Source organism: Coffea arabica, chromosome 7c (genome assembly GCF_036785885.1).
Source record: "Coffea arabica cultivar ET-39 chromosome 7c, Coffea Arabica ET-39 HiFi, whole genome shotgun sequence".
Classification (NCBI taxonomy): domain Eukaryota; kingdom Viridiplantae; phylum Streptophyta; class Magnoliopsida; order Gentianales; family Rubiaceae; genus Coffea; species Coffea arabica.
In genome coordinates this window covers 13,203,201-13,222,337 of record NC_092322.1, presented here as the reverse complement: position 1 = coordinate 13,222,337, position 19,137 = coordinate 13,203,201, and the positions used below count along the sequence as shown (strand labels likewise).

General features: G+C 33.8%; 2 protein-coding genes across 4 annotated transcripts; both read right to left on the bottom strand.

The window, feature by feature from the left end:
• Positions 1 to 7,455: 7,455 nt before the first annotated feature.
• Positions 7,456 to 12,236, bottom strand: LOC113698687 (probable LRR receptor-like serine/threonine-protein kinase At2g16250). The gene is made up of 4 exons (XM_027218584.2): positions 11,537 to 12,236; positions 9,902 to 10,039; positions 8,394 to 8,422; positions 7,456 to 8,104 (listed from the first exon to the last, which is right to left on the bottom strand). Exons 1-4 carry the CDS (start codon positions 12,178 to 12,180, stop codon positions 7,686 to 7,688), a joined length of 1,230 nt encoding a protein of 409 aa, XP_027074385.2. The 5' UTR covers positions 12,181 to 12,236; the 3' UTR covers positions 7,456 to 7,685.
• Positions 12,237 to 13,210: 974 nt separating this feature from the next.
• Positions 13,211 to 16,791, bottom strand: LOC113699575 (probable LRR receptor-like serine/threonine-protein kinase At2g16250). 3 transcript variants are annotated; one of them, XM_027219946.2, is made up of 5 exons: positions 16,350 to 16,791; positions 15,766 to 16,227; positions 14,956 to 15,090; positions 14,061 to 14,083; positions 13,211 to 13,854 (listed from the first exon to the last, which is right to left on the bottom strand). In XM_027219946.2, exons 1-5 carry the CDS (start codon positions 16,433 to 16,435, stop codon positions 13,490 to 13,492), a joined length of 1,071 nt encoding a protein of 356 aa, XP_027075747.2. In that variant the 5' UTR covers positions 16,436 to 16,791; the 3' UTR covers positions 13,211 to 13,489. The 3 variants fall into 3 exon arrangements, with proteins under 3 accessions (XP_027075747.2, XP_071912773.1, XP_071912775.1); XM_072056672.1 differs by having other exon boundaries at positions 15,766 to 16,791; XM_072056674.1 differs by lacking the exon at positions 14,956 to 15,090 and having other exon boundaries at positions 15,766 to 16,791.
• Between the last annotated feature and the right edge of the window lie 2,346 nt (positions 16,792 to 19,137).

The following is a 19,137-nucleotide window of genomic DNA, read 5'->3' as shown; positions in this document are numbered from 1 at the left end:
AACCCTAATTATTTATAGTTAAATCTTGTATGAAAGCCATAAAAGAAATTGTTGCAAGTTCTAACTAGCACCATTAGAAGGCTTTCTTTTGTGACACTTAAATATTGAAGTGTATTTTAGCTCATTTCTTAGAGTTGAGAATTTTGCTATATCATTAATTAAAGTCCCCTCAAATTGAGATTGAGTTATTTCTATCGCATTTCAATCTTGATTCTTTCATGCAGAATTTCTTAACCATTCAAACCTTTATAATACACATAAAGCTATATGGTTAATTACTTGTTTTAACCATGTGTATTAAGAAAGGATAAAGATGTTAAGAAATAAGAGAAACTTAACCTTCATGAAAGAAGAAATGGAAAGAAAGGTATTTTTGTTCTCATTAAATCAAACAGCGATAAAGACCAACGTTGTTTGTAAGAGAATGATATTTGATACTCTACTTTGAGAGAAAGTAACTCAAAAGAAAATCTCAATTGTTGAGTGTTATAAATTGTGATATATTTGGTGAATTGACTAAAACTGTCAATTTACGCTGCCAGTATAATAAATTTCTGATTATATGAAAAGTGAACAAAAGTTTCTTTATAGAAACTAAAAAAAAAAAATTGTTCACATAAAGATAAGTGATGTGTTATTGCTCATTTAAGAAAATTTGTTTTTTCAAAAACATTATTTTCTTGTTACTTTAGAATTTCTATTTTCAAATTAATTACTATTGGGTATGATTATGAATCTCATTATCCAGTAGTAGATTTTGAAAATAGTAAAGTTATTAATTCTAAAGTTTCTAGTACTATCCTTTGAATTGAGCAATAAACTGCACTTGATCATAATAATTATATTGGCAGCAAGTATGTTTATCATTGGAGAAACTCCTTAAATTTTGGCATAAGAGATTGAGATACATCTCTATAAGGAAATAAAAGAGTTGATAAATCATAAATCTTTAAAGATTTTAGATTTATTGACTATAATATTTCAGGTAGACTGCATAAGTAAAGCAGACTATTCAACCATTATGGATGCAATAAGAGTTTCTTTATAACACTAAAATTTTGTGAATTATTTTCTATCATTTTTTATTGGTGAGAGATATTTATCTCATTATTAGGTAACCATTCATCAAATATAAAGTTCCTTTCTTATTTGATAAAGGATCAATATTTGATACCTTTGTAAGTGTTCAAACAAGAAAGAAAATTTGAAATTTGAGAGATAGAAAATGAAGGCACACAAAATTAGAGGACAATCCTATATGTGCTCATTTTACAAATTCTTTAATTATGAAGCATTGCTAATGAGTAAAACAATGCTTGATTAGTTACATCCAAAATGATGTATCTTAAGGAAATAATGAGATAGTTGTGGATATAGTATTTTGACAATCTTTATATCTTGTGAGTAATGCCTTGAAATTTAAGTATATACTTAAACAATTTCCTCCAATGTTGTTTAAACACCACGTTGATTTTGGTATGGATGGAAATTAAGTTTACAATATTATGTTCAATTTTATAAGGCTAATCAACCTACACATAAAGAAACTGTACAAAGGAAATAAGGCTATTTTACTTCAAGAAATTTAGATTCCTTTACACTTCAAGAATTATTAGAACTGGAGATTTAAATTTCTTAAGAACATGAAGTAAGTGGAAGTGTTTTGACTCTCGAATGGAGTTTTGAAATGGTAAGGATTCATATTGACTCCTTTGCATATCAAAAATTGATAGCTTTTCTCAAAATAATTATTTAATTATTTTAGATAAGCAATCAATTGAAAAACTCCTTGTCAAACAAACACATAAAGATAAATCCACTTTTAACCTACTGGTTAAGTTATCTTTGACGCAGTGGGAGGCAAAATGTTCTCTATAGAGAATTGAAGTTCTCTGGTTACTATGTTGTATACTTACAAGAGTTTAAGGATGAATTGGGTAATGTATTCTTAAGGTGCAAATGGAGAATCTCCATATTCAGGAATAATGTCACAAATTACCACAAAATCTCTACCAAGTTTGAGAGATTTTATTTAGGGTAATTATGACACTAATAACTCACTATTAGAGTTACATTAAATATGAAAACAAATATCCTTAACGTGACTCTTGATAATTAGGTGTACACATGTGTCACCATAATACATTTTTGTAGAGAATGCAATTTAAATTTTTTTCCCAATGGTATTCTTCATTTGATCTTAGAAGAATTTTTTCTAGTAAATTAATATACATTAAGGTTAGTGAGAGTAATACTATGAGAGTTTTTTTCAATCATGATATTTGTGAAATCCTTCTATCATTGATATTCACAAAATAGAATGTAAAAGATAGTTAATCTATCTTAAGACGTTCATGCAAGAATTCTTTGATTGCTTTTAAGTAATAATAGTGAACAATTGCATAATGTTCGCATCATGTATTGGAATGAATATAAATTCACCAAAGATGCTATGAAATTATACCACAGGTATCTACTATTTGGCATAAAGTTTGTCGATATTGTATTATAGCCATTATAGTTATTTGATTTGACTATACCCTTTCATTATATATACATGAAAGAGTGGGAGTCAAAATAGGCAAGTCAACATAAAGTATACAATAATTATTTGAAAAGCAAAAAGTAACTATTGAGTATACAGTAAAGAGTTATTATTATTGATCAAACAACTAAAGATTGCCGGCTGAATTGTTAATGAACAAATAACTCACATGGAACTCAATAGTTCATTTCGTATTTTGCTTTTATTCTCAAACTATTGTTATTGTCTAGACACTCGAAATATTTATATGATTTTGTGCACATTGTTGTTCATGTATAAAGTAAGGATCATGTGATCCATAAAGTTAGATCCTGAATAACTTATATGAAGTTATTCATAAAGTTTTTTAAAAGCACTTGATTAGGAAGTATAATACATTATAATACATGGAAGGAAGTGTTTGCCATGAGAGCATAACCACCATGATTCGTGCATTATTATTTTCTAATTAAGCAACTGTTACATAACTGCTGAATTTGGTGAGTGACAAACAAGATTTATGGCCATTTTTAACTAGTTAGTCACTCATAAATTATCTGACTATGGCATGTGGGTCAAGTGGGAGAATGTCAGACTTACCTCCTTTAGAGGCAAATTATGACCCACATGATTAATTGATATTCTAATTGATTGATTGACAATTAATTGGTATCTCCCATTAGGCAATGATTGGTGATTGGTATCCTGATTAATTGATTGACATTTTGTCAATAATTAATTAGTATATTTCATTTGTTAGTGATTGATTGATATCTATTGTCAATTGATATCTTATTCAATCAGTTAATCAATCAATTGGTCAGAAAATATTAATTTCAGTTATGAATTTTGGCAAGATTTCCTTGATGGAAGGAAACCCTAGGGATTTTTGTATTTGTCAGTAAGGATCCTTAGCCTATCCTATAAATAGCCTGTGGTATTCCATCAATTGTACACTTTTGGGTTAGGCATAATCTAGAAGACTCTTACTCTAAATTCTCTTTCTACGTTTCCTTCTTCTACATATTTTATATTGTTAAAATAGACAAAAAGAAGTCAAAAATACAAGAAGAGATCAACTTGTGCTTGATAACAATGATTAGAGATAAGTATATTTAAATTTTCGCTGCGCAGTAGATCGATTCACATGTACATAGTTAGTTTAACATAGATCACTTTGCTTTTTATCATTGCAAACACTTCGTCTGCCAATTGGAATGCTTTGCTTTCTATTTGGCGTAGATCTCGATGAAAGACCTTGTACCTTACAACTTGCAAACTGCAACTCGTGAGTTGATGATGATATCTTTTTCCTTTTCTGGTTGACAAGCATGCAACTGAATGAAAGTGATTACTAAAGTGTTTTTGGACAGCTAAAATATTCTGAGATTTAACTATAACTGATATTCTTTTTCCCAAATGAAGAGAGTCAGGTTCTCTACATTATTTCTCTACAATTTAAGCATTTGATTTGTTGACTCCTGCATTTTCCTTTCCTTCTTATGGCTTGCTTCGTTTGCCAAGATATACGGTAAGCTGGCTTAAAATAAGCCTGACATGCTACTTAGTTTCTTTGCACATTGTTGGATGTTAACTTACCAATTTGTTGTGTGTGGATTTTCTGCAACTACTCAAATGTTGAAAATGTTAACAAGCTAAAATAACTGGCATGTGTTTCTGAATTCTGGTTGTGATCATTGTATAAGAATGAGTTTATCAGTAGCCTTTCTAAAGGAAATTTTCACTGCTGTCCAATTGTTATCAGATAGCTACTCGTAGAAGCTTTTCAGTTGCTGATGAACCTTCGTGCAATTTTCGGCAAAAGCACAGGCAGTTGTAATTTTACAGCTTGCTGATGTTCCTTGATATGTGTTAAATGCGAGAAAATCTTATTTTAATCTGTTTCTGGATTCAAACAGGTTGCTTTAATAACCTTAGCCTTGTCCTAACTGCCACCTTGAATGTCTTGCTAAGAAATGACAGCACGTATTGCACCTTAACTTCCATATCTTTTGTTATTACTAGGTCATATCTTAGCATGTATCTTCATACAAAGTTCTATGGTCCTTGAATATCATCCTCAATTTGCTATACCAGTTGGTGACTATGTAGTTACACAAAAAGAGAGTAAAAAATTTTCCAATTGGGAACGTTTTCCTCTAATATGTGTTTCCCGTTTTTGGAATAGAAAAGTCCATAAAGATTTGAAGTTCATATCAAAGAAGTGAACTGGGCAGCTGGCAATTATGCTGTTTGACTCGCTCAAGCATAATAGTAATGGAACTATCATAGCTCCAATGAAACTTTCATGAAGCATAATAGAAACATGGTCATGACACATTTGCTTCAAGTTCTCGAAAGGAAACGACCTAATAGCGAGCTACAGGACTAGGAGCTAATGATAGCTTATATGAAGCGAGATGCCAAGGTACTCCAGTTTCTGTCTGCTTTAGAAAGGTTTCATTTGGTGAAGAACTGAGGGGGCAACATACGTTTTAAACCTGAAGATAAAGTGGAAAAAACAGGATTTAAACTTGATAGCTTTAGACGTCGCTGCAGACCACAGAAATGAAAGGAAACCGGGGGTACATTTCGGTGCTTACTGGGGCTACTGCCCCGGATATGGAGAACAGCAGCCTTTGCATTCATGGAATCATCTTTTAGAACAGCAGCCTTTGCATTCATCTGCAACTGAGGCTACCGCCCCGGATAGGGAGAAAGCAAATTTTCACTGACAGATGCCATAAACGACACCAAATCAATTTGGCGCGTTGTAATTAATTATTTGTATGTATAATAGCCACTTTCCAGACGCCAATGATCAAATTTAATTAGATAGAAAGCATTTGTCGAAGTACATGAGTGAATCAAGATCGGGCTAATGAGACTTGATCTGAACTGCTCATTTCAACCACTCATTTCAAAATAAAAGGAGTAATCTAGATCAAGCCGGACCTCATTAGCTCGATCTTGGCCACTTACCGCACCGGCCAATTGACCCTATAACATTAGAGGTCTTGGATCGCACGAAAAATTTTATGTAACTTATGATATTTAAGCATAGTTATTAAATTTGGCTCGACTTGACAGTTGAATTGGTCGGCCGCCATGACCTAGGTATCAAGTCAGATCGAGTCTCTATTTTGACTGAACAAGCAATTGATCCGTTCAAATCTGTTTGATCCGTTGATTCAACTGAGAATCTATTCAGTTTTTCAGTTGACCCACCTTTTTTTTTTACAACAGTTGTGGATCTTTGTTTCTTAAACAAAATGTATATATGCTCTTAACAGGTTTTGTACATTATATCTTCATTTAAATGTGCACAAGGGTTTACCGCTTGCAAAGTTTTTATTTGATAAATAAATATTTTTTAAATAAATTTGTTTACTTTTTTATTATACAATTAATCTTTTCAACTTTCAAATGGACAATATTTGAGTATTAAAAAAATTATTTTATTTTTTAACAAAAAATAAAAAAGAGGCTATATCTTTCAAAACAAGTGATGCAATTTATTTTATATTTGACTATATTATTTATTTATGTAAAAGTACAATAAAATGAAATTAAATCTTCTATTAATATTTATATCTTCATTATATATATATATATATATATATATATATATATATATATATTTTAAGTACAACAATTAGTATCTAAAGCACTTAATAAGACATTTTACGTATATTAAAATTACTATTTTGTATTTATAAATATTAAATTAGTATCCACCAGTCCAATCAATGATTCAATTGTTGAACAAGTGACCGACCCATTGACTCGATCCCTCTACCAAGTTCCTTATCGAATTGGGTTCAATAACTATGCATTCAAATGACAATACAAATTTTGATTTGACTTTTGCTTTTTAGGATCGAAAACATAAGAATAATCCCTCAATTCAAATAATAATTTAACAGAAAATTTTTTAGCATGATTTGGTAAAGAGAAATGACCCTAATTAATTAAGTTGTCATCCAATACTCATTAACCGACAAGCTTTAATTATAAGGAAAGAAAAAAAACCAAACTGTCTCTTTTTTCCCATTCCCTAAAATATTAAGCACACTGTTGAAAGTTCAATTACCTATTTTTTGTGTTTTCGGATTTTCTGCAAGTACTCATTCTTGATTAAATGAAAATTTCCCCCTTGTAATAGCTAAGATTTCAATATTTAAAAATGTTAACAAACTGAATTAACTGGCATGTATTTCTTGTTCTTTCTCAAGAACAGACTTTATTGGTAGCCCTTCTGAAGGAAGTTTTCACTGCTGTCCCATCGTTCGCAGACGTAAAGTTATCCCTTTGCTTTTCATCTGTTATGGTCCGCGAGTATAATCCTCAACTCGCTACATGAGTTCGTGAGACATGTAATTACACAGAAAGACTGTAAAAATGTCCCATTGACAACATATTCCTCTAATATATGTTTCCTTTTGGTGAATGGAAAAGTCGATACTGTTTTGGAAGATCATATCCAGCAGTCCATCACTGACATTAAACCATCATAGAGCATTAGAGAAACATGTTAATGATGCATTTGTTTCAAGCTCTTAAAAAGAGCAGAACATGATAGCAATTTTGGTACATTATACGGAGCTACTCCTAGCTTATATGAAGCGAGATACAACATACAAGGAACTCGAATCTCCAGTTAATTTCTCTCTGCTTTAGAAAGGTTTCATTTGGTGAAGAAAACGTTTTGCAATTAATGTATGTTTTGAAGAATAAAGTATAAAAGAAAAAAAAAAAAGGGAATCTGAAGTTAATAGTTTTTGATGCCGCAATTTGTTAAGAAAAGGTCAATGCATTGAAGTTTCTGCATTCGAATTACCTTCAGGACATTGATCAACAACATAAATTTTATTTGGCAGAAATTTGTTGGTTGCATTTCAGTAAAGAGTCGAAGACATGCATACATGTGATTGCTGCAAACCTTTGAAATTATGTGAAAAAAGAATGCAGGCATGACCATATAGATCTAAACTAATCAAATATGTATATGAACCACCAACTAAAGGGGAATTTTTCTATACTACTTTATTTATACATCATTAATGTACATTTCTGGCATCAAAATATCATCATCCAGTTCTCCGGTTTTATACTTTGGCCCAACCAATCGAATCCATGACCCCTGAGTTCATCAAACAGCTCAATCCATGTTTGAAAACACAGGATTTCTTGTAGCTTGTTGAGGAAGTAGAACTTCTTCTTCTTCTATCTCATGGCTGGAGCTAGTTGGCTCCCTAACTACTTCATGAGGATTTTCCAGAGCTTTAAGAACAAATCTCATCAAGGGTCGCATTGAAGGTCTGGGATTAAGGCAAGACCTGGCAACTATAGCCACAGCCCATGCTTCCTCCAACAGTTCTTCGTCTATGAACAAAGATGGATCGATAATTTTTGTCACAAGCTCTTTATCATAAATGCTGATGTAGGGTAGTGTCTGCTCCAACCACACCTTCATGACTGCTTCACTGGATGCACTGATACCTAGCTTTCCTGTTACAAGCTGAAGCAAAACCTTCCCAAAGCAATAGACATCATCCGCCCATGTAGCCTCTGGGGTACCTAAACATGTCAAAATAAGAAAAGATGTCCGGTAAATAGTTAATGAGTAAAAGAAAACTTTAAGGTAGATATTCAGTTGTCCTTCAAAACTTTCCCTCTTTACATCTCCTTAAAATCTAAAATGCATTGCAAAGTTGCAACATTTCACGCAAAGACCAAAAATCGCCCAGGCACTGACCATATAGATGGACAACAGAATTGAGCATCAAATGGAGGGAAAACGAAGAAATATGACAAAGAAAAATCTGCAAAAAAAAAAAAAGAAAAAAGAAAATAAGGGTATGCTTACCAGAGGTGCCTTGATTAGAGCTCCTGCGTCTAGGGAAGAATTTTCTTTATCAGAGCCTTATTTTGGAATAACTTTGCAGTGTAATAGTGATATTGCAACTTGCAAATAGTGGTAAGAGCTAAAGAATACTGCTCCAGAAGAAAGAAAACAAAAACTTATATGCCTCAATGATAAAAATTGAATGTTTTATTGTATAGCTGAGCAATCCATACTACATTTCTGGTGGTGGTAGCTCATAACAATAGCTTTCAGAAGATCAAAGATCCAAGATTTTACTGTTCCAAGATCAAATTAGAAATCATCTAAAAGCAACATGAATCTTAAGAAAGTGTAAAATCTGTGGCTGCCTTCAGTTGTATATATTACTGAGCTTTTTTTTTTAAGTGTAAGTGATGTTACTGAGCTTCTGTGTTCTCATTGTAAATATTTTTTGCCTAATCAGTAACGAGAATAGTTATATTTGCCTAAAAAATCTTAATTAAAATGGAATGTTCCATTTAATTTATATCGTTGTATTACGACAACAACATTAGCACACTAAAAAAAATAGGTCCTCGTTCAAATTAAATTGGATAGGAAAAATAGGCAACTTCTCCACAAAGAAAGGCAAGAACAATTGTCAACACAACCACTTTAAACGCCGTAACTTAGTATTAACAAATTATATGTTACTGTGAGGAGAAAGATGAGTCAAGTGGCAAGGGGAGAGGGATTATAAGTAGGAGGTTTTCTGAATTCAAAACCTCCTACTTACTAAAAAAAAAACCACACTTACCCAAAAAAAAAAGTTATAAGTTACTGTGAATAACTTGTGCAAAAAAAAAAAAGGTTATAAGTTATTGTGAACAACATGTGCAAAAAAAAAAAAAAAAGTTGTAAGTTGTTGTAAACAACTTGTGCAATTCCATGATAAAGATGCAATTAATATGTAAACAATCCACATGAAGAGCAATTGAATATCACGCCTTTGTCACAAAGTTATACAAGTAGTTCACAATAAGTTATAACTTGTTCAAACAAACGTCAAGTGGTAAGGGGAGAGGGATTATAAGTAGGAGGTTTTCTGAGTTTAAAACCTCCTACTTACTAAAAAAACCCCGCTTACCCAAAAAAAAAGCTTTAAGTTATTGTGAACAACTTGTGCAAAAAAAAAAAATTTATAAGTTATTGTGAACAACATGTGGAAAAAAAAATTGTAAGTTATTGTAAACAACATGTCCAATTCCATAATAAAGATGCAATTAATATGTATACAATCCACATGAAGAGCAATTGAATATCATGCCTTTGTTACAAAGTTATACAAGTAGTTCACAATAAGTTATAACTTGTTCAAACAAACCTACATCAATTCGAAAATAAGTTATACCTCGTTGAAATAAACTTACATCAATTAAAAACCGTTATATTGGTAATTGTTTCTGCCTTTTTTCCTTTCTAAGCACAAGAGTGTATCACAATCATGCCTCCAAGCTAAGACGTAGAAGTCAGGTATTAAGGCTACTTACTGAGGCAACCGCAAGAACCTGCTAATTATATTTTGACGACTCTCAGTAGTCTCCCGCTTTTGAGCATAGACCTCACTTAAGCTTCCCAAGCGTACTTCAAATCTATCATCGAGGAGTATGCTAGTGGCTTGAATGTCCCTTCAGGAATAAGAAAAGAATATCATCAACAGGAATTTTTAGGGTTTTTTTTTTTTTTGTAGGAAAATGTATTGTAGCGATTTAATATACATATGGTAAAAAGGTGATAGAAAAATATATTCACAGAAAACGTAAAAAATTTTTGACAGAAAATCACAATGCAAACAAGGCCGCTTGTAGAAAAAAGATATTCTATAGAATCATACAAAAAAGAATCACCACTCACAATGGTAGAAAAGGGGTTCAGATTTTGAGGACAAGATTAGTAGGGTTGTCTTGCATTTTTGCAAAAGACTTGGGGGCAAAGGCTAATTTTTCAGGATATAAGTGAAATATTCTTTCTTTCTTTTTTTTTTTTTGAGAGGATAGAAAAGATTTTTAAATCTTGGAGGACAAAGTCTAATTTCCACAAGGATATGATCGAAAAATTCAAGCAGCTCCCCAACGAGAAATCCATCTATCCTAAAGGTGTGAGCGAGAGATAACAGTCATCACTTTGAATATGCCGAAAGCAGATGTTAAGGAAGATTATAGCACATTATAGAATGCCAAATGCAAAGTTTGCAAACTAAGAATGTCCTATAACGATCTAATATATGTGAGTTAAACAGCTAATTAGAAAATATAATCACGAAAAATATAAAAATTTTTCATTAGAAAACTTCAGTCCAAACAAAGCCATAAATATTCATCATGTCCCTCTTTTTTATTTTCCAAGCAAGAAACCATCAATACCAACCAACCTGACCATCCAATACTCTAACATGTGCATGTTCAAAACAAGTGCCACCAAAATGCATCTATAATATATTATCAGCCCCCCTTTTCATCAATCTGTTTAAGGTCAAACTTTTCCAACCTTTGTCTGGCTGAAGCAATTTTTTTCCCGGGGTATTTGAGGTGATTGGATTATGAATTAGTGGCCAAAATGATCACAGGCCGCAATAATTGAAAAATTTTTTCAGTTCCAATATATATTTTCAACGCGCTTTATGGACTCCATCAAATGGTGCGTTGAACAAACATCCTTCACGAATTGATGAGTGAAGATTGCAGAAAAGTTTGAACAAAATTGAAAAATTGTGTTGAATGTGACCCCAATGTTGTTTTAGAAAGATTTTAAGTACCAAAAATTTCTTGTACCACCAATAAAATAGGGAAGCATGTCAGAGGAAATTCTTGGAACGACCATTAAACTAGGAATGCACCACTACTCGTCAATTTTCCTAAACTCAGCCGTGTTAGCCTGTTCAACAGATTTGACCCGTAGCTACCCAGTCCAAAAGGCCAAAAAAAAAAAATAGGTTGCCCAAATTATTAGCATGGTTTTAACATTATTTACTATCATTCTAATCGATTGAACCCTCGACCCTGACCTCACTGCAGCCCGATCGGTTTTAAGACATTGCTACTCATTCATTTGAACCAGTAAAAAGAAGAAAAGAAAGAGATAAAACTATACCTAAAATTAACATGTAAAGTAAAATCATGAGGTACCTATGAACAAGAGGTGGATTGCATTCCTCATGCAGGTAGCACAGCCCTTCGGCAGCTCCAATTGCAATCTTCATCCTCCTAACAAAATCCAGCGATTGGGAACTCTCATCATCACCCTCCAATCCTTGAAAACTCGACAAATCCTTGTAAGGCATATACTTGTAAACCAGAAACTTGTCATCATTAATCCCATTCTCCATGCAATACCCCAGCAGAGGAACCAGTCTGCTATGCGAAACCTTCCCTAAAACACCCAACTCCGTTATCAACCGCGCTTGCTTCTCAACAGACGAAGACAAATCAATTCTCTTGACCACAACAGGAGTGTTACCTCGCAGACTACCCCGAAAGAGATCTCCAGAGCGTCCACGCTTGATCAGATTCGATTTGCTCAAGTAACCTGTAGCAGCAAGAATTTCAGCGTACTCGAACGCCTCTCCAGCTGCTGATAGTAGTAAGGTGGAGAAGTTGAAAGACGAAATTGGCCGGAGAGGGGAAGAAGCAGTAGAACTAAGATTGAAGGAGGATGACAAGAGGGATATAGCGGACACGTCGCTCGGAGTCCTTTCGCCGGTATACCGGAGATCCTCCATCCGCAGGATGGTTCGGACAAGCCTTTCCCAGTTGTCGTAAACATGAGCCATGGGGAAAGCAAGTCATACAAAGGATGAAATGATGAATTTTTTTTTTCGGTTGCACACAATTAGTGCTGTTGATTAATGCAGGAGTTGACGAGTTGGGGTCAACTTTATTCGGATATCTTACTCGTGCTTTTTAGCTCTCAAAGTCAACGCTCTTTGTGAAAATCTCGAACTCTTTTCAACACCGTCCGACCAGACCACTAAGGCCGGCTTTTGTCTTGTTTGATGGGCGTGTCTTGCTGTCAAGCTCCTTTCTGCCTTTGCACTCTATGGCCAAATTCCGTCCGATTCGAGGAAACCTTTGTACGGTTTCGTTTCCTTCCAAAGTTAGCTAACCTCTAATTTCAATTGGATTTTTCCACTTTTTTGTTTGGGTATTCGAGCTAAGCCATGTTAAAGCCAATCTTAGCAGAAAAAGATGGCCTGTTTAGGAAATTCAACTTATGATGAAAATACAAGGAAATTGTGTGTGTGTGTGTGTGTGTGAGAGAGAGAGAGAGAGAGTGAGCGAAGTGAAATACTAGATTTTAATGTTTTGCGATTTTTCCATGCTTGCAATATTGGTGTTTATTCACTTTGAGGGCTATAAATTGAAAGGAGGCAAAAGTTATTTAAAAAAAAAAAAAAGCAAATAGATTAAAGGTAATTATTTCAATTTTTTTTTTTAAAAAAAAAAAAGCAACATTCAATTCTTTCATAGCCTCAAAAGATGAATAAGCAGAAGAATATTGATTATTCAATTCATATTTAAATCAATACAATTGGTTATTGTTTCAACACGAAAAAAAATTTAACAAATTGTGATAGTTTAATTTATGTGCTATATTTATGAGTCGAGATGAATCGAGATTGAACCGCCGAGACCACTCAAAAAGTCCGATTGAGACACAACTTAGGAAGATAACGAAGAAAAGAAGAGGTGTCATGCGTTAGTTTCTATTTGTGTTTTGTATGCATGTGTGGAAGAGGAAAGGACAGAGATACCGTGTGCAAAGGGAGAAGAAATAGTGGTTTTTTTGTTTTGACCCCTCAATGTTTCAAGAAAATGTATAATTGACCTATATATTTTGCAATTTACAATTCTACCTTAATTTCTATAACTTTTTAAGTGGAACTGTTTGTGTTGAGTCTAAATCCATCAAATGTGTAAATGAGTTACAAACTCAAGAGAAAATTTTCTCTCATTTTTTTAGTTTTTTTATTATCCGATCCAATCGATTATCGAACTCATGGGCCATGAACTTGACCAAATCAATATTGCCTTGGCCAAATTTCAAGACACTAAACTTGTTGTTGCTTGTTGAGGAAGTAGTTATTCTACCCTGATGAGAAGGGAGTCAATGGGCTCCCTCAATACTTCATGAGGGTTTTCCAGAGCTTTAAGAACATATCTCATCAGTGGTCGCCTTGAAGGTCGAGGATTGAGGCAAGACCTAGCAACTATAGCCACAGCCCATACTTCCTCCAATAGATCTTCGTCTATGATCAAGGATGGATCGATAATTATTGGCAGAAGTTCCTTTTCATAAATGCTAATCAAGGGTAGTGTCTGCTCCAACCACTCCTTCATGGCAGCATCACTAGATGATGCACTCATACCTAGCTTTCCTGTAACAAGCTCAAGCAGAATCTTCCCAAAGCAATAGACATCATCCTCCCATGCAGCCTCTGGGCTACCTGAACATGTCAAGCCAAAAAAAAATTTCAAGTAAATAGTTAGGTGAGGGGGGAAAACCTCCAATTATTTTGCATTGCAAAATTTCGCATAAAGACCAAAAATTGATCTGGGCAGTGACCGTATGACAGAGTTGAGCATCAAATGGAGGGAAAAAGAAGTAAAGAGGACAAACAAAAAGCTGCAATGAGAAGAAAGGTTTACTTACCAGATGGACCTTGATCAGATCTCCTGCATGGGGGGAAAATTTTCCTCTATTAGAGCCCTTATTCAGAATAATTTTGCAGTGCAATAGTGGCATTGCAATTTGCACAAATTGGTAAGGGCTATAGAATGCTGCTACAGAAGACAGTAACTTAGATGTCTCAATTATTAAAAGGGAAGGGAGGCAATTTCATAACCTGAGAACTGTATTAAAGAAAGATAATGCCAAGTAATAAAAGTACCAGCTAGTATATGGTTCCATAAGTGAGTTCCAGACATGACAGTAAAGACTAGTTCTTCAATGCATGGTTCTATTACATGTGCTTATATGACTGAAGCCGGCATACTAAACATGTTCTTCAATGGTTCTATTGCATGTGTTTATAGAGAGTCAACAAAGATGTTACTAAACTGAAATCCGACTTCATTTACACTAAACAAACTGCATTTCACGAGAATGTTGAACATCTTAATTGATAGCAGAGCAATCCATACTACATTGCTGATGGGGTGATAGCTCACAACATTCATCTACATCTGGATCCTCTCTTTAGACTAATTCTGAATGGAAGCATATAATGTGTCCATTAAACAGTCAGCAAGACTACTTAACTTGTATAGTGCATTCAGTTTTCAGAAAATCTAGGATCCAAGGATCGTACTGTTCTAAGCTCCAATTGGAAATCATCTAAAAGCCAAATGAGTACCTTAAGTAGAACGGAGTGTATAATACCATTTTGTACCTTTGTATCAGGGCAACAACATTTATATAGTAAAAAGTAGCTTGGCTTTAAATTTAGCTGGAAAGGAAAAATAGGCAATTTCTCACCACAGGTGTGGATCAAAATCATGCTCCAAGCTAAGACGTTGAAGTGAAATGAGGTATCTGGACTACTTACAGTGGCAACCGCAAAAACTTGCTAACCATATGTTTATGACTCTCAGTCTCCCACTTTTGAGCACAGACATCACTTAAGCTTCCTAAACGTACTTCAGATCTATCATCGAGGAGTATGCTGCTGGCTTGAATATCCCTTTAGGAAGGGGAAAAGAATGTCGTCAGCAGGACCATAAAACATGTTTGTATTACTCACCAAATGGAGAAGAGTCATCACTTTGAATATGCCAAAAGCAGATGATAAGGAAGACTAAAGGAAGTAATAGAATGCTAAATACAAAGGCTTCAAACCAACGTCCATCAGGTCTCTCTTTTATTTCCTAAGCAAGAGTGCTGATAAGCAAAGCCAACCAACTTGACCATCCAATGGTCTAGTATCATATGCATATTCAAAACAAGTTCAAGAGTACAAAACTAGTGCCACCAAAATGCATTTATAATAAATTCTTATCAGCCATTTTTATCAATCTCTTTAGGGTGAACACTTTTCAACTTTTCATGTGGCTGTAGTAATTTTTTTTTTTTAATGTCCTTTTCGGGTATATGAGGTGGTGGTTAGGGATAGATGTTTTTTATGAGAGTGATAAGGTTGAAATATCGGTGGCCAAAATGATTACAGGCCCCAATGATTGAAATATATTTTTCAATCTCAACTCTATATATGTGTGTGTATATATATGTATATATATATGTATATATATATATATATATATATATATATTTAAGCAAATCTCCTAATTAACTCAAATTGCAAAATATTGCTACTGAAAGACAAAAGTATACCTGAAACATGCTCAATTATTTCAGGTACCTGTGAGCAAGAGGTGGAACGCATTCGTGATGTAGGTAGCACAGACCCTCTGCAGCTCCAATTGCAATCTTCATCCTCCTAACAAAATCCAGCGATTGGGAACTGTCATTACCATCACTCTCCAATCCACGAAAACTCGACAAATCCTTGTAAGGCATATACTTGTAAACCAGAAACCTGTCATCATTGTTCTTATTCTGCAAGCAATACCCCAGCAGAGGAACCAGTCTATTATGGGAAACCTTCCCTAAAACTCCCAACTCTGTTACCAATCTCTCTTGCTTCTCAACAGAGGAAGACAAATCAATTTTTTTGACTACAACATTACTTTTATCTCTCAACCTACCACGAAACAGATCCCCGGAGCGTCCACGCTTGATGAGATTCGATTCACTCAAGCGATCTGTAGCTTCAAGAATTTCAGCATATTCAAATGCCCGTCCCGCCGCTGCCAGCAAAAAGCTGGACAAGTATAAAGATGAAAATTGCACAGGTGAAGCAGCAGTTTTACTAAATTTGAAGGAAGATGATGCAGTTCTAGAATTGAAGGAAGGTGATGAGAGGGATGATGATATGGAGGAAACCTCACTGGGAGTCTTTTCACCGGTGATCCGGAGATCCTCCATCCGCAGCGTGGCTCGGACAAGCCTTTCCCAGTTGTCATAAACATGAGCCATGGTTATAACCCAAGTCATGCAAACCGGTGAATCATGAAATGATGAAATGATGGATTTTCAGATCAGTTGCATATAATTACTACTGTTTTGGAAATAATTCAGGAGTTGACGAACTGGGGTCAATATGATTTGGATAATTTTGTATTGTGCATATGTTCGAATTCTCAAATTCAACGCGCTTTGATAAACTAATCAACTATCCACCTTTTTTTTAATGCCTTGTGGGTTTTTTTTTAAGAAGGAACAAGCAGGGGTTCACAGCGCCGCACGCGGTGGCGGTGGAACTGCAAGTATGGCCGTTGTTCCCACCACGAGATATATATGTTTGAAGACAACTTTTCACCGTTGAGCTTCCAAGTCTTCATTCTTTTGTTTTTCAATTTTTTGATTTATTTTAATTGTTTAGATATTGTTTAAAATAGCATTAGTACCTTTAGTTTGGAATATGTACTTTTATTAGTTAGGTTTAGTCTGTAAAAATTAGAAGATTCTTCCAAACGTAGCATACCAAGAAATAGGAAAGACTGCCTATGATTTTGCAATCTAATTTCAATTTTTATGAACGTACCAAAATAAAATAGGGTAAAAAACAAAAAATCCTGTGATAAATCTAATATACAGAAAAGCCCCACGTGGTTTCAAAACATACGACACAACACCTTATATTTTGAACTAAATTGTAAAGGTAATAAAATCCATTAAAATTAACGGGGACGGACTAAATGACAAAAATGCCCTAATGTAACTGAGCAAAAAGCAGTTTAACAAAGTCATTTGTTTCATTCTCTACAAAGAGAGAATTGGGGGTTACGGGGTAGAACAAGTATATTTGTTAAAAATTAGGTATAAAAATTTTGTTTTTAGGTTCCAATAAGTCATTTCCATTAATTTTATTGGATTCCATCACATTTATAATTTAGTTCAAAGTATGAGATGTCGTTTTGTATGTTTTTCTATATATTAGGTTTACTACAAGGGATTTTTTTGTTTTTTACCCAATAAAATATGGTCATGTTTGATATTGGTTAATTTTATCAAAATTAGAATGGACAATTAAATTTTTGAAACTAATAATAAGGAAACCTTTCCCAATTCTCTTGGTCTTTTATTAACCTTAACCAAAAAGAAAAAAAAAAAAAAAAGTTCGGCCACTTAATACACATAAAACAAAGTTAAGGAAACATCTTTGCATTAATTGTTTAATTATACTGAAAAAAATTATGAACATATTAATGGTTTGAACATCAAATTAAGGAAACTCTAAATGATATGATTTGAAACAAACATTATACTTAGAAATTTCCTCACTTCTCATGATATAAACACCACATATGATTTTAGAAGCCAAAAAAAGATATCATGACAAGCCCAAATATGTTTCACTTCTTTGATATTTCTACAAAATCTATTATTTTACTAAGAAACTGACTCCACCGTAATCCAAGGCATCAAAATCTATTAGTTTCTAGCTATATATATATCTGATACAATAATACGATCGAGAAGAAATGACATGATTTCCTAAAACTTGCTTCTGCTGGAATAAAACATACAATCCACTCACAAGGAAAGGCCGCCTGCATGCTTTCTCTAATAAGACCCGCTTCTTCTCTACATTGACAACAAAATAGAGAAGAAAGCCAAAATGGAGAAAAAATATAGGGAATCTGGTATAATTTTTCAAGGAAAATTGTAGGGGGATGAAACTGAAAGTCGAGTCATTTCATCGATCGGCTTCTAGTATCATATTTTCCCTGCTAGTTCTCTGTGTTGAGACAAAAAGGAGAGCCAAAATAAAAGAACAAAGAAAACCACGGATAAGAGTGAAGCAAAGGTTAAGAAAAAGTAGAAAATAGCCTAAAACAGTTTCTCGATTCTTTAGCTATGCATTCTCCTTCATATGGAACTTATCCTGGATAATCTTGTGACTTGCAATGGTCTTTTTTAGCACATTTGCATTGGAATAAATTAAGAAATCCAAGACCGAAGATCAGCAAGTAGCAGACTCTTCAAAGTTCCGGCATATTTTGGCACATATTTGTAAAACAAGAAAAACATAAAAGGACAGGAAGTCCAACTAAATCACGTCTAAAATTGATAGTGGTGCAATCGAATCAAGTCGAGTCAGGTTTGAGTAAAGCATGACTCCAATTAAAAAGTTTGGATTCGAGCTCCGAGCTCACTCGACTTTCAAGAAGTCGAGTTCAAACTCGATTTTGTTTTGCCTTACTTGAGTTTAAACTCGAATTCATGCAAATTGAGTTCAATCGAGCTTAATTTGAATTCAGTTAAACTTAATCGAATCTAATCAAGTTTAAGAAATATAAATATATTTATTATAGTTTTAATTAAGGGACAAAATAACTATTTCATATCAATAAAAAAACAAATATAGGTGAAACTCGATTAAACTCGACAAGGTTTCAAACTTTACATATTAGGTTCAAGTTTGAACTTATCAAGTAACTTGAATTCAGTCAATACGAGTTCAAACTCGAACTTTGACTGAGCAAACTTGCAAACTACTTAATTGAGTCCAACTCGCTTGCATCAGTAAATTTTGGGAGGAAAGCCAATTTAAATTGCAACGAATATTCATAATATTTAAAGGATTGCAAGCTCCAAATCTCAATAACGAATAAGGATAGGGCATGGGGTAGTTTTCTGCTACGCTACACACGAGCCAATGCTAATA

What these genes read in the sequence shown, in the direction of transcription:
- LOC113698687 (XM_027218584.2), bottom strand. Translation starts at nt 12,180, where the DNA reads ATGGCTCATGTTTACGACAACTGGGAAAGGCTTGTCCGAACCATCCTG. An exon ending in AATCCACCTCTTGTTCATAG is followed by an intron (nt 10,040 to 11,536) that starts GTACCTCATGAT and finishes TTATTCCTGAAG; the next exon opens with GGACATTCAAGCCACTAGCA. An exon ending in AGGTTCTTGCGGTTGCCTCA is followed by an intron (nt 8,423 to 9,901) that starts GTAAGTAGCCTT and finishes ATTCTTCCCTAG; the next exon opens with ACGCAGGAGCTCTAATCAAG.
- LOC113699575 (XM_072056672.1), bottom strand. Translation starts at nt 16,460, where the DNA reads ATGACTTGGGTTATAACCATGGCTCATGTTTATGACAACTGGGAAAGG. An exon ending in GTTCCACCTCTTGCTCACAG is followed by an intron (nt 15,091 to 15,765) that starts GTACCTGAAATA and finishes CCCTTCCTAAAG; the next exon opens with GGATATTCAAGCCAGCAGCA. An exon ending in ATCTGATCAAGGTCCATCTG is followed by an intron (nt 13,855 to 14,060) that starts GTAAGTAAACCT and finishes TGACATGTTCAG; the next exon opens with GTAGCCCAGAGGCTGCATGG.